This window comes from Sander lucioperca, chromosome 9, assembly GCF_008315115.2.
Source record: "Sander lucioperca isolate FBNREF2018 chromosome 9, SLUC_FBN_1.2, whole genome shotgun sequence".
Classification (NCBI taxonomy): domain Eukaryota; kingdom Metazoa; phylum Chordata; class Actinopteri; order Perciformes; family Percidae; genus Sander; species Sander lucioperca.
This window is the reverse complement of record NC_050181.1, coordinates 20,347,336-20,362,742: the sequence shown is the minus strand read 5'-3', so window position 1 is coordinate 20,362,742 and position 15,407 is coordinate 20,347,336. Positions and strand designations below refer to the sequence as shown.

General features: G+C 40.9%; 2 protein-coding genes across 17 annotated transcripts in view; both read left to right on the top strand.

Annotated features, from left to right (window-relative positions):
* Positions 1–3,707, top strand: part of LOC116038081 — a 5,247-nt gene extending 1,540 nt beyond the window's left edge. The window contains exons 3-5 of the mRNA XM_036005396.1: positions 1–253; positions 723–776; positions 2,186–3,707. The exon at positions 1–253 is cut by the window's left edge and continues 10 nt beyond it. Coding sequence (XP_035861289.1) covers positions 1–253; positions 723–776; positions 2,186–3,477 — 1,599 coding nt within the window. The 3' untranslated portion in view covers positions 3,478–3,707. The remainder of the gene's footprint in view (positions 254–722; positions 777–2,185) is intronic.
* A 4,908-nt stretch (positions 3,708–8,615) lies between these two features.
* The window catches only part of LOC116034128 (deleted in malignant brain tumors 1 protein), a 70,161-nt gene continuing 63,369 nt past the window's right edge, over positions 8,616–15,407 (top strand). For 11 of the 16 annotated variants that reach the window (XM_036005394.1, XM_036005392.1, XM_036005388.1 and 8 more), the window contains exons 1-2: positions 12,500–12,608; positions 13,072–13,152. In XM_036005394.1, coding sequence (XP_035861287.1) covers positions 13,089–13,152 — 64 coding nt within the window. In that variant the 5' untranslated portion in view covers positions 12,500–12,608; positions 13,072–13,088. Of the gene's footprint in view, positions 8,648–9,649; positions 9,755–12,498; positions 12,609–13,071; positions 13,177–15,407 lie in introns of those variants that run through there. The other 5 variants (XM_036005393.1, XM_036005381.1, XM_036005391.1 and 2 more) reach the window with 4 other exon arrangements.

Below are 15,407 nucleotides of genomic sequence, written 5' to 3'. Positions count from 1 at the left end.
AAACTGGACTCTGATGAAGCTGAAGCAGAACCCAACAGTATCTCTAAGAATGTGTGGATCAAATTGACAGGCCCTGCAGCAGAATCACTGGCGCAGGCTCTCTATGGGCCCGCTGATGTAGTTTTGCAGGAAAACAAGGGAGCGAGAAGAGGAGCAGAAGAGGTAACAATACGACTAGAACTAGAGGCTGAAGGAGGAGGTGCGGAAGTAACTGGAAGAGGAGGAACAACAGCAATAGTCAAAACTGTGTCAGGTAAACAAGTATTCATTGTTGGAGCAACTATAATGGGATGATTTTTGTGCCATTTAGTCAAGCTAACTAAAGAACAAAAGTAAAGTAAGAAATTAAATTAGATAGGAACAGTGTTGCTCTGTATTAGTTTGGGTGCAAGTTTATTTCAATGTAGAGTATTAAAATTAGAAAACACTGAAATAGAAAACAAACAAATGCACAATATCACAGCGATTGTTACAGTTCTAGTACCAGCAGGGATGCACCGAATCCAGGATTTAGCTTCAGATTCAGCTGAATATTTGGCCAAACCCCAAAAATCTGGATTTGGTGCATCCCTAAGTACCAATTAGTTAGCATAATGCAGGCATTTAAAGTGACAACATAAATGGATAAATACTTTAAACAAACAAAGTGACAGTGTGAAAGAAAAAGCCAAAGCAAATAGACTATTCAGTATTAATTACTTTTAATTATTGTGTTTGTATAGTGCCACCAACAAGGAATGTCGCAGGAACAGTCCAAGCTGGGAAACGCATCAAAGGTAAAAACATATTTTGAACTTTACATATTATATACATATATATACATCAACGCATTCTCATGAACGGCTGCACACTGTCTGCGTGGCGTGTCCGTTTTTATTTGGGCTCCCATGGTAACAGGTTAGAGCGTGCACGCTGCCTGCGGGACACACACGTCTCAGAAAATGCATGCATGCTAGAAATAGGACCGACGCCTATTAATATTGGGAAACTAGATAATGCATTTCCTGCAGAAAAAGCTTGTGAATGCTGAACAGCTAAATTGCTGAAGCTAAACTAAATTGCTGGCTTTAATGCGTAAGAAGGTAAAGCAGTGAGAATAGTTGAAAAAGTGGGAATGGTTTAAATTAGTATAACTTTCAATGAAATGTTAAATAACACCAAACATTTATGAAACAAAAGTGGAATATTTTTATTTTATTAATTATTTTTCTGAAAATCTGTCACTACATTTTGACATATAAATTGTGTATGACAAGTAAATATTGTGGGCGTGAGAGCAAGTTATAGAGGTTTTAAGATGATTTTCCCAGGTTTCCCACTCTGGTGATGTCATCAATACTCACTCCATTATAGCCTGAATGAGACACTCAACTTAAAGAGTGATACCACAAAAACTGTAAAAGATATCATGAAGCTGAATACAACTGTGATAGCTAAAGGTTTTGTGAACAGTTTAAAGTTTGAAGGACGTCTCTAGGTAAAAGTATGTGGGAGGAGTAGCATTTCAAAATGAAGAAGCCTGAAGAGGATTTGAAGATTGCTCCATTGACTTTAATGTAAAATAAAACATTTAAAAAGCCTAATATTTCAAAAAGTATAAATAATAGAAATAAAGTTAATGAAGTCCCATCATGTGCTTAAAGAGCTATACATTTTGATATGTTAATGTTTAACCCCATGTTTTGTAGCTGAAGGTATGCAGAAGTAAGAGGCGACCAAATGAAGTTGAAGAATAAAGAATCAGATATCAGTACTGTGAATTCTGCTGAATCAGCATTCACACAATAATGGCTCTAATGGAAATGATAACAATTACTCCTCAACAATTATTTAAAATTAAGATTTTAAATGTTCCGTTGATTGAAATTATACTTCTGTGTAGACAGCCACAATAATAATAATAATATACTTTTAGATTACTCTTCTTACATCATATCTGATCTTGTTATCATGTCACCCGCAGCTTGTGCTAGAAAACCGTGTGTACACGTAGCCTATGTGTGATATGGGCTCATTCTCACCACACATTTTTATAAATACCAGTTCATGTGTGGGAAATGGTGTATCCATGTTGTTTGTGTGTCCACATCTACATCTGGCCCGAGATAATTTCTAAAATGAGTAATGAATGAAACAACCAAACACATATGCACAATATTAACTTTAGATTATTTTTCTCTCCTAGTGCTAAAAACATACAGGATTGTCCTGCTGGGAAAAGCTCAAGCCGGGAAAAGCAGCCTAGCAAATACCATTTTTGGAGACGATGTGTTCAAGATAAACCATACCTCCATCTGTGGAACAAGTGAATGTCAAGCAGGGTCAAAATCTGTTCATGGAAGAAGATTAACGGTGGTCGACACTCCTGGTTTCTTTGACACAGATAGACCTGAGGAGCAGCTGAAGAGTGAGATAGTAAGGTGCATCACAGAGTGCGCTCCTGGGCCTCATGCTTTTTTCATTGTTCTTAAAGTGGAGAAATTCACTAAGGAGGAGCAGGCTGTCATCACTAAAATATGTCAATATTTCTCAGAGGAAGCTTTAAAGTATGCTGCTGTTGTCTTCACTCATGGTGACCAGCTCCCAGAAGGAATGAAAATTGAGCAGTTGATTGATCAGAATAAATGTCTCAGTGATCTGGTGAAGAAGTGCGGCGGCCGATGCCATGTCGTTGATAATAAATACTGGACAAACAACCAACAGGATGAATACAGAAGCAACAAGTTTCAGGTGGCAGAGCTGCTCAACACAACAGACAAGATAGTAATGGAAAACAAAGGAGGCTGCTACACCAGCAAGATGCTACAAACGGTGTGGAGTGAAAAAGAGGAAGAGAACAACAGAACATCAGCAGGTAAAATGCCACAAGGACACCCCAGCAATAAGGCGAACAAAAGTGTCTCAAAGAATGTGTGGCTCAAACTAACCGGCCCTGCAGCAGAATCACTGGTGGAGTCTTTCTGTGGGCCCGCTGTTGTAGCTTTGCAGCAAAGTGGTGGGATTACAAAAGAAGCAGCAGAAGGAATAGGAGGTGAAGAAGGAGAAGTATATGGAGGAAAAGTAGAGGAGGAAGGAGAAGAAACAGAAACAAAAGGAGAAAAAGCAGAAGGAAAAGCAGGCTTTAAAAGAATTGGTCTAGGTATTGTAGGAGGAACGGTACTTGCAGCCACACTACTAACACTAACACTACTATGGCCATTTGCAGCAGTAGGCCTAATAGCAGGGACAGTAGGTGCAGCAGTAATAGCAGGGACAGTAGGTGCAGCAAGAGTAGTAGGAAAATGGGTTTTACGAAAAGTGTATCAATGGATAAAGGACACGCTAAGAGCTAATGGAACCAAATTGCTGTGTGTTGTATTCTTCTCATTGCTGCTGCTATCATTTTGTGTCTATGTGCCCTTTGCTGGGAACCTGCTCTTACTGTTGGGACTATTACTAATGTTCTTGTTGTTATTGTTGTTATTCTTGCTGTTATAGGAGCATGTACCTGTAAGATTTACAGCAGTCCAACTCGTGTGAATGGCAAAGTATTAGCATTTACTTTGAAAGGATAAAACAAAAGACATTGGTTGGCTCGATAGTGATGCATCAAACTTTACCATTTATTCTGTAATGTTTAATAATGTAAAATGTAATGTAAAACCAGGAAACTTTCTGTTTTTCTGGGTGAAAAATTTAAATACAAACTTTTTTTTTCAACGATTTGGTCGTCTTTTATGACACTTTTCTCAACATTTTTGAAGCTTTCAGTTGTACATTTTATTTCCTAATTGTATATATTGCTAGTGTATTATTCTATTTTTTCATGTATATTGTTTCCTATTATTTAATGTTTACTCTGTATGTGTGCTGTGTGTCTGAAATGTTGCTGCTGCAACACCGTTATTTCCCATTTTTTGGGATCAATAAAAAAAATCTCTTTTTTCAAAAGAAATTGTCAGTATTTCTATTTTTTTCTGCGCTTTTTTATGTTTTTATTGTCCCCCCCCCCCATCTTTTTGAATTTTTTTCCTACATTTTTGTCACTTTCTTTATTATTATTTCTTTTCAAATGCTATAAAATTGAAAAAAAATAAAAATAAATTCAATGAAAGAAGTGAACTGATCATTTATTTTACTTGTGAACAGAGTTGTAAGGAACCATCCACGTCTTTTTTTTGACAATTTGGTTAAAAGAAAACCACATTTCTGGGTCAAATTTGACCCGAGGACGACAGGAGATTTATTGCCGTTCCATTTTACTTGCTTGATGTATTGTGATGACATAATTTTACTTGAGTAGCTTTTCTGAAATGCAACAGAGCTTTTGCTAATTGTTAATACGTAGGCCTACATTTATATAAAAATATAAAAGTGAACTGTGTTTTCGGAGTATTGTGCCTTGCCAGGCTTAGTGTTGCTACAGTATATCTAATAAATATTGTGGAAGTTTAACGGATGTAAATGGATGAAAAGTGCAGACAAACAGTAATGTAATTATGATCTGAAATTGATGAATAAAGACTTTGCGACATGTCAAAAGATATTTTCCATTTTATTCTGTGAATCGTTTGTATTCATATTTTATTTTTACATCAAAAACGGAATGAAAAAATAAAACAATGTATTACCCTGAAGCAGTCATGTATAAAGTACCAGAGAACCAGACTTGAGTAAAAGTACAAGTGCTCTATCAAAAAAGTGAATTGAGTAGAAGTTGAAGTGCTCTTTAAGCAGCACACTTATGTGGAAGTACTAAAGTATTCAACATTTTTTGTACTTACTTAAAGTGAAAGTACAAGTATTGTGTTATGTAGTTAGTAAAGAAAGCAGGCAAAAGTTTGAATGTCATATTGTTTGTGTTTCGGGTGTTTGGCCTGGAGGACCCTCACGGTTCCTTTGGCTGTAGCAGCAGTACAAGGACAGGAATGTACAAGAGCAGTATGATAGCCAGCTAGTTAACGTTAACGTAAGTGAACACCGCAGCACATCATGAACTGCGGGTAGCTAGTTAGCTAGCGCTTACTGATAGCTCAAGCTGGTGTGCCATTTGTGTATTACATTTGTAACTTGCCTTGGTGTGTTTCTTCGGATTCGTCTGTGAAATGAGTGAAAGGCAGAACGGAAGCTCGCATGGTCTTCTTATAAGACAGCTTGCTCGCTTGATTTGCTCAATGATGAGCCAGCTTCATCAAACCTGGTGACAGACCCATCTACCGCTCTGACAGTGATAATGTGGGGTTGGAATCATTCGTAACATTTTTATAATTGTAACGATGCAGCACATCAAAAATATATCGGAGTAAAAGTATTAAACTCATCAAAAATATGTACTGAAGTAAAAGTGGAGGTAGGAGAAAAAAATAATACTCCAGTAAAGTACAGATACAGCCTTTTAGTACTTAAGTACAGTAGTGAAGTAGTTCTACTTTCGTTACTATACATCTCTGCATTCAAGTCTTCTAGTAGCTATTCTCCCCTTATTCAGTGACACTTGCTGTAAGACTGATACTCTTAAAAAGAAAACTCTTGCATGTTTATAACTATGTCTGTGACTACGTAACTGAGTGTCTAACAACATTATGGAAAGGATCCCTATAGAGATACACCTTTTTGTAAAGAGTAACTAACATGATGCAGCCCTGATATCGCTATTGCCAAACTATCCATCTATCCATCCATCATCAACTGCTTATCCGGGGTCGAGTCGCAGGTGCATTCCCAGGCCAGAGTGGAGACGTAATCCCTCCAACTAGTCCTGGGTCTTCCCCGAGGCCTCCTCCCAGCTGGACGTGCCTCCACCTAGTCCTGGGTCTTCCCCGAGGCCTCCTCCCAGCTGGACGTCCCTCCACCTTGTCCTGGGTCTTCCCCGAGGCCTCCTCTCAGCTGGACGTCCCTCCACCTAGTCCTGGGTCTTCCCCAAGGCCTCCTCCCAGCTGGACTCCACCTAGTCCTGGGTCTTGCCCAAGGCCTCCTCCCAGCTGGACGTGCCTCCACCTAGTCCTGGGTCTTCCCTGAGGCCTCCTCCCAACTGGATGTCCCACCACCTAGTCCTGGGTCTTTTCCGAGGCCTCCTCCCTGTTGGATGTCCCTCCACCTAGTCATGGGTCTTCCCTGAGGCCTCATCCCAGCTGGACGTGCCTCCACCTAGTCCTGGGTCTTCCCCGAGGCCTTCTCCCAGCTGGACGTGCCTCCACCTAGTCCTGGGTCTTTTCCGAGGCCTCCTCCCAGCTGGATGTCCCTCCACCTAGTCCTGGGTCTTCCCTGAGGCCCCCTCCCAACTGGATGTCCCACCACCTAGTCCTGGGTCTTTTCCGAGGCCTCCTCCCAGCTGGATGTCCCTCCACCTAGTCATGGGTCTTCCCTGAGGCCTCTTCCCAGCTGGACGTGCCTCCACCTAGTCCTGGGTCTTCCCTGAGGCCTCCTCCCAGCTGGACGTCCCTCCACCTAGTCCTGGGTCTTCCCCAAGGCCTTGTCCCAGCTGGACGTGCCTCCACCTAGACCTGGATCTTCCCCGAGGCCTCCTCTCAGCTGGATCTCCCTCCACCTAGTCCTGGGTCTTTCCCGAGGCCTCCTCCCAGCTGGATGTACCTCCACCTAGTCCTGGGTCTTCCCCGAGGCCTTCTCCCAGCTGGATGTACCTCCACCTAGTCCTGGGTCTTCCCCGAGGCCCCCCTCCCAGCTGGGTGTGTAAATGTCCACGCAATGTTGAAGAGGCATGTCATCCAAGACAGCCCCTCCACATGCAGAGCTTTCAACATTTCTGGACGGATCTCATCAATCCCCTTGGCTTTGCCACGGTGAAGTTGTTTGACTACCTCAACGATTTCCACCAGGGAAATTGACGACAATCCCCCATCCTGTTGGATGTGGAACTCGGATGGCTCAGGTGTCTCCTTTGTTGCCTAATACGGCGTTCCTCCCTAAAGTGCTGGCACACTCATACCTCAATCAGCCTATCCACCTGGCACATTTTGACCCCCCTTTCGGTGAAGGGGGGGACGAGTTGAGTCTGTTGTGCCCAGTGCGGGCCCTTAGGGCTTATGTGGACGCTACCGCCTGCATACGTCAGTCTGAGCAACTTTTCGTCTGTTATGGTGGTCATATTAAAGGCTGTGCTCTCTCGAAGCAGCGCCAGTCCCACTGGATTGTGGAGGCCATTGCCACTGCATACAGAGCGAGTGGACAGTCTCTACCATCTGGAGTGAAATGCCACTCTACCAGGAGTGTCTCCATGTCGTGGGCGACTTTGAGAGGTGTGCCCTTTGAGGAAATATGTACGGCCTCATGGGCGTCGCCGAGTACATTGTCACATTATTACAGGGTGAATGTTGCCACATCTCATCCATTGGGCGTGGTTCTCCGGCTGAGGTCGTCTACTGCATCCTTGTGAGGTGGGTACTCATGCATCCTCATGACTCTGTTGATATGAGTCATCCAGTGTTAAGCACGGTCTCTGGCAGTCAGTAAGGATTAAATAGAACGAAAGTTATGAATGTAACTACGGTTCTATCAATCCTGGATGACCGCCAGAGTTCTTGGTCTCTCGGAATCTTGCGAACCCGCGAGAAGATTCTGTAGGAATGAGCTTGGGGATGTATCAAGTATTTTGGTATCTGTGACCTCTATCTATCAAAGATATGAACACATATGCAGTGTAAAAAAAAATCATATGGAAGACATTTAAAGGCTCTGACACACCTACCCGATTATTGGCCGTCGGACCGTCTGGCGAGGTCGGTGACTCGAGTCTTTTCTTCTGTTCAGCGAGTAATGACAACAACAATCCTTTTTGACTACTATCACCACTCTCTGATGAAAACAATGACTGATGACAGCGTGCTCTGTGTTTACTATGTCTAGAGAGATGTTCCGTCATTTCCAGTTTACATTTTTTGGGCGACAATACAGATTAGCGCCATCTGCTGTTATGGAGACGTATTACGTCTCGTGCACGTGCAGAACGTACGCTTCGGTGTGTTCTGAGGCACTTTTTGAGAGACGGGAGCCGACTGATCAGTCCGTCTGCCTTTTCTGCCGACGGTCGGCCGTCGGGTTGGTGTTTCAGAGCCTTAACGCATTGTTAGCATTTTTTCTGTTTAAATAAAAAAAAAAAGAAATCTTGACTATTGATAAAATTGTGATTTTTAATATGATCTAAACATTTCAAAGTTGTACTCTTAGATTCTTCCCCAAAGTATGGCCGTGCCACATTTCAAGACTTTAGACCAATCAGAACAAAGGTTGGGGCATTTTTCCTTATCAGTCTTTGGGCACAACCTGTTTAAATCTTTGTTCCCAACAAAACAAGATTCTGATCAAAGATACCAGCAGCCCATTTTGATTTCCTCAATCTTTTGAATTTCAATTTGAGTTAAATCTCAGCTGTTCAGGAAGAAAAACAGAATGTAATTTTGTTTGAAAGTTGCAGAACTTTCCCCAAAACTCGCCATGAAAGGACAGAAAAGTCTCCAACTTTGGAAGTAAAAGCATTTTTAATCCACATTATTGTTTGTGTGATGCACTGCTCTTAATTTATGGCTTTCCAGCAACAGTCACTAATGATTGACAGAGCTGCAGTTAAGAAGAGCTTTCCCAGAAATATGTTATCAGTATTGAGGATCTGAGATGAAGTTGTAAACCTGAAGAATAAAACTCCACGAGAAAGGTAATTTTTAATTGTAACTTATGACACCAACACAGATTATTAGGGACGCCTCTCTAAAACTAAAAATCAGTCCTGTAATGTCAGAAAAGTATTAGAGCAAGACATAAGGTAACAAAAAGGAGAGGAGGAAGATTTTGTGCTTTCCATTTCGAGACTAAATTTGAAATGTTGAGATTCAGGCTGAATCTCATTTCTCTCTTACCCCTTCCCCTACCCCTTTGTCTTACCCATAGCCCTTGCCCATCATACATCGTCGCTAGCTGGCTGCCATGGAGTCCATTCAAGGCTAGTCAGAGAAATGCGGGACTGTTGTGAAAATCAGCAAAACGTTAGCGAAGAACATGGTTGCAAATATATATATATACAGGACTGTTTAGAGCACAAAACAAGACTGTCGTAATTTTTAAATCAATTATTTAAGCTGAAAATACCTACACTGATGAAACTCTGGGTACCCCTTGGTTTCAAGTAAGCTCGTGAAAATGCTTTGTTTTAAGGTGTATCTACCCTTTCCCCCTAGACCTACCCCTCGATCAAAACAGGAATTGGGATAGCCCTTACTCTCACGTGAACGTGCAAAACTAAGGGGAAGGGGAAGAGATAAAAAAAATTGGAAATTGGATTTAGCATAAAGCTGCAAAATTCTTAACATTTTTACCATGTTTTTAGGAAACAAAAATAAATAAAAAAGTCTTCCTCCATTTTTTTTCCTTCATGCCTGGCCCTAATACTCTTCCGTATGTAATACATCCTCCTTCATAAAGTCATGATGTTCAGTTAGGGTTGATTCACTTCAATCAGATCAATAGTTTGTGCTGCTGTTAAACTTGTTAGCATGTTTTAGCATGTTAGAATATGTTAGCATTTGTTAACATGTCAACATGAGCAGAATATGGGACCTTTAAGTTACTTGACTAGCCGTAATTAGTTTCATCTACTATATCTGTACTATGAATCTGTATAATTTACTTGCAATATATTATTAATTTCTCTCTGCAACAGTTTTTTGGTGATTAAAAATGTTCCAAAGGATCATCGGTCTGCTGCTGCTTCTTATGGCTGCTTGTTCAGCTCAGAGCACAGGTGAGTCCACAGGTGAGTCCACAGGTGAGTCCATAGGTGAGGCCACAGGTGAGTCCACAGGTGAGTCCATAGGTGAGTCCACTGGAGCAATAACACTGGTTCTACTTTCCCCCCAAAGTTTCCAGTTAGCTAACAGAAATGTACCTCTCTTACAGTTCTAGTTAGCTGCAGTGATGGAAGAAGTATTCAGATCCTTTACTGCAGTAAAAATACTAATACCACAATGGTAAAATACTCTGTTACAAGTTTAAGTCCTGCAGTGAAAATGTTTCTTAAGTAAAAGTAAGTATAATCAGGAAAATGTAGTTAAAGTATTAAAACATTAAAACATCAGATTTTATAAACTACATGTCTTTTGTGAGCAGAAATCTTAATGTGTCAAGTAACTAGTAACTAAAGCTGTAACAGATGAATGTAGAAGAGTAACTAAAGTAACTAGTAACTAAAGCTGTAACAGATGAATGTAGTGGAGTAACTAAAATAACTAGTAACTAAAGCTGTAACAGATGAATGTAGTGGAGTAACTAAAGTAACTAGTAACTAAAGCTGTAACAGATGAATGTAGTGGAGTAACTAAAGTAACTAGTAACTAAAGCTGTAACAGATAGATAGAGGAGTAAAAATTACAATATTTCTCTGAAATGTAGCAGAGTAGAAGTAGAAAGTGGCATGAAAAGAAAAGACTCAAGTAAAGTACAAGTACCTCAACATTTGGACTGAAGTATAGTACTGGAGTAAATGTACTTAGTTACATTCCACTACTGGCTAATTGAAATGTATTTCTCTTCTTGCTAGCTGCTGGCTGGCTCGCTATATGTCGCCTTCTGCTGTTTGAAAGTCTAGACTCTGAATATAAGACAACCCCACTTTTTTTGACAGGTTGTGGTTGGGGTGAGAACAGGTTGTGGTTAGGGTGAGAACAGGCTGTGGTTAGGGTGAGAGCAGGCTGTGGTTGGTGTGAAAACAGGCTGTGGTTGGGGTGAGAGCAGGCTGTGGTTGGGGTGAGAACAGGCTGTGGTTGGTGTGAAAACAGGCTGTGGTTGGGGTGAGAACAGGCTGTGGTTGGGATGAATAGACTGTGGTTGGGGTGAGAACAGTCGGCGGTTGGTGTAAGAACAGGCTGTGGTTGGGGTGAGAACAGGCTCTGGTTGGGGTGAACAGGCTGTGGTTGGGGTGAGAACAGACTGGTTGGGGTGAACAGACTGGTTGGGGTGAGAGCAGGCTGTGGTTGGGGTGAACAGACTGGTTGGGGTGAGAACAGGCTGTGGTTGGGGTGAGAACAGTCTGTGGTTGCGGTGAGAACAGACTGGTTGGGGTGAACAGACTGGTTGGGGTGAGAACAGGCTGTGGTTGGGGTGAGAGCAGACTGTAGTTGGGGTGAACAGACTGTGGTTGGGGTGAGAACAGATTGTGGTTGGGGTGAGAGCAGACTGTAGTTGGGGTGAACAGACTGTGGTTGCGGTGAGAACAGACTGTCTTTGGGGTGAGAACAGACTGTGGTTGGGGTGAGAGCAGACTGTAGTTGGGGTGAACAGACTGTGGTTGGGGTGAGAACAGACTGTGGTTGGGGTGAGAGCAGACTGTAGTTGGGGTGAACAGACTGTGGTTGGGGTGAGAACAGACTGTGGTTGGGGTGAGAACAGACTGTGGTTGGGGTGAGACTGTGGTTGGGGTGAGAACAGACTGGTTGGGGTGAGAACAGTCTGTGGTTGGGGTGAACAGACTGTGGCTGGGGTAAGAACAGGCGGCGGTTGGGGTGAGGTGGGTACCCAGGCTTCCTCGTGACTGTGTTGATATGAGTCGTCCAGTGTTGAGCACTGCTTCTGGCGGTCAGTAAGGATGAAATAGAACGAAAGTTACGAATGTAACTACGGTTCTATGAATCCTGGATGACCGCCAGAGTTCTTGGTCTCTCGGAATCTTGCGAATCCGTGAGAAGATTCTGTAGGAATGAGCTCGGGGATGACACCAGAACTTAATACCTTGGCTAGGGTCACCCCGAGGTCACACGTGACTTTATTGATATAAATACTTGACCTGCGCAGTGGTCAATATTCAGTGTTAAGCACTGCCTCTGGTGGTCATCCAGGATTCATAGAACCATAGTTACATCCATAACTTTCGTTCTCTGGGCTTGCCTAAGCACAATTCAAGCAGCACAATCAAGCATTTAGGTATCTGTGAACTCATAACAAGTTTGAAAATCAAAGATATGAACACACGCAGTGTAAAAGAAATCATATGGAAGACATTTAATTAACACAATGTTAGAGTTTTTTATGTGTTTAGCAATTAAAAAAAGAAATCCTGACTTTGACTATTGATATAATTGTGATTTTTAATATGATCTAAACATTTCAAAGTGCTCTTAGATTCTTCCCCAAAGTATGGCCGTGCCAGATTTCAAGACTTTAGACCAATCAGAACAAAGGTTGGGGCATTTTTCCTTATCAGACTTAACAATGTCTTTGGGCACAACCTGTTTAAACCTTTGTTCCCAATAAAACAAGATTCTGATCAAAGATACCAGCAGCCCATTTTGATTTCCTCAATCTTTTGAATTTCAATTTGAGTTGAATCTCAGCTGTTCAGGAAGAAAAACAGAATGTAATTTTGTTTGAAAGCTGCAGAACTTTCCCCAAAACTCCCCACGAAAGGACAGAAAAAGTCTCCAACTTTAGAAGTAAAAGCATTTTTAATCCACAGACATGATTGTTTGTGTGACGCAGTGCTCTTAATTTATGGCTTTCCAGCAACAGTCAGTAATGATTTATAGAGCTGCAGTTAAGAAGAGCTTTCCCAGAAATATGTTATCATTACAGAGGATCTGAGACTGCCTGAAGTCTGTAAACCTGAAGAAGAAAACTTCACGAGAAAGGTAATTTTTAATTGTAACTTGTGACAACTGATTTCAACTAAAAACTAAATGCAGATTATTAGGAATACCTCTCTAAAACTAAATCAGTCCTGTAATGTCAGAAAAGTATTAGAGCAAGACATAAGGTAACAAAAATGAGAGGAGGAAGATTTTCTGCCTTCCATTTCGAGACTAAATTTGGATATTAAAGCTGGCCCTAATACTCTTCTGTATGTTATAAATCCTCCTTCATAAAGTCATGATGTTCAGTTTGTGTTGATTCACTTGTCAGATCAATAGTTTGAGCATGTTTTAGCATGTTAGAATATGTTAGCACTTGTTAACATGTCAACATGAGCAGAATATGGGACCTTTAAGTTACTTGACTATCCGTAATTAGTTTCATCTACTATATCTGTAATATTAATCAGTATAAGTGACTTGAAATCTATTGTAGAAAAACTAACATTTTTCTCTCCAACAGTTTTTTGGTGATTAAAAATGTTCCAAAGGATCATCGGTCTGCTGCTGCTTCTCATGGCTGCTTGTTCAGCTCAGAGCACAGGTGAGTCCACAGGTGAGTCCACAGGTGCAATAACACTGGTTCTACTCCCCCCCCCAATCATCTCAGCTGGACTTGTAGGCTGTTATATTGTTGGCTAGTTTCATTTATAATAAAACATCAGATTTTATAAACTACATGTGTTTTCAACCTGGTCTCACAAAATTCCGTGAAATGAACACGGCCCCTTAACTCAAAATCTGTGTCAGTTTCACGGAATTGCCGAAAATTCCGTGACGGGCCCATGGATCCGATGCCTATGTAAGTCAATGACAGACATCATCCGTGGTCTACACACAGATTCCCTGATCACAGCATGTTTCTTTCTGCCAGTCGGGCTGCAGCAGAGAAGCTGGATAGCTTTGCTATTATTGGTATTTTTAGCCCAATAACCGCTGTTTTAATCAGCATTATTCACCAGATATTATCATGGTTTATTTGTATTTCTTTTAATGTTATTATTTCGGTCTATTTCGGCCAGGGAAGCTGGATTTCTTTGTTGTTTATTGATATTTTTAAAACTATAATGCTACATCTAGCAACATATATTTAGATATTATGCATTTCTTTATTTTAATAATATTTTTTTGGTCTTATTACTGGTGAAATATAACAGTATGCTGTAGGACAGAATCGGATCTTTAACGCCAGTATCGCTTCAATGTACATATATATAATCAGTGGTTTAGTCACCAGCAACAAGACATTGCTCTGTTTTGTTCCAGTAAGTTATGCACCGTAATAACGTTTAAAAAAATCAGCTGAAGACTCCGGCAGTGACGTAGTAATTACCGCACGGCGTCTGTGAAAGCTTGCTGCAGGTTGTAGCCTACGTGATAATTTATAAAAATAAACTACTTCCAAAGAGAAGCATTTTTTATTTTATTTTCCATGTATTGTTATTTAAAAACGCAATTTTCTAATTTTGTGGTTGATGAATGTTAATAGCAAAGACTAAAGGGAAAAAACATGAGCATATGTATGTGTGGGACTTAGTTTGATTTAACATCACACTGCATTATTAGTTGTTTTAAAGAAATTACTTTATTTTTTATTAGCACCATTTATCATTCAGACATACAAAACAGATTCCACAATATGAACCTGGTAATATTGGATGGTGCACAGAACAGAGAAACACAAAATGAGCAAATAACTGACTTTTTGAAATATCAATTTATGGTAGGCCTAACATATTAATTATTACATTCAGAAGATGATCCTCATATCAATCTCCGTGGTTACAGCTTGTAGCCATATAGCCTTCAAAATTAAGAAGGGACTAGTTTTAGGAAGCATTTCAGGAAATTGAAAGGATAAGCAGATTGTTGCTGAGGTTTTTGTTTACAAAGATAGCTTTGTTTGTGTACATATACAAAATGTGTTTTGGCATTTTTTCACAAACAGGAGTTGGTTGTGACGTTGTGACATGGGTCAGAGAGTATCAGAGGTCATAAATGATGAACCAAGCTCTGCTCTATAGGCACCTTGGTGTTCATGTGGGTTGTGTGTAGGTCTTGTCACTGTTTGTGAAAGATGAGCAATAGATTGTGGCTGATAATGTGCTTCAGTCTGGCTGCATATCACTTTGTTTATGTTTTTTATTGTAAGTATATGTCAGCTGTATGATACAACAATATGTCAAGTGTCACAGCACGTTTCTTTCTGCCAGTCGGGCTTAACGTACTGTAGCAGAGCTGCAGCCCGACTGGCAGAAAGAAACGTGCTGTGATCCAGGAATCTGTGTGTAGACCACAGATGATGCCTGTCATTGACTTACATAGGCATCGGATCCGTGGGCCCGTCACGGAATTTTCGGCGATTCCGTGAAACTGCCACAGATTTTGAGTTAAGGGGCCGTGTTCATTTCACAGAATTCTGTGAGATCAGGTTGGTGTTTTGTGTGCAGAAATCTTAAGGTGTAAGGTAACTAGTAACTAAAGCTGTAACAGATTAATGTAGTGGAGTAAAAAATACATTATTTTTCTTTGAAATGTAGCGGAGTAGAAGTAGAAAGTGGCATGAAAGACTCAAGTAAAGTACAAGTACCTCAACATTTGGACTGAAGTACAGTACTGGAGTAAATGTACTTAGTTACATTCCACTACTGGCTAATTGAAATGTATTTCTCTTCATGCTCGCTGCTGGCTGGCTCGCTATATGTCGCCCTCTGCTGTTTGAAAGTCTAGACTCTGAATATAAGACAACCCCACTTTTTTTTACGTATTCCCTGGGAAAAAAAACTTCAGATTCGGTCT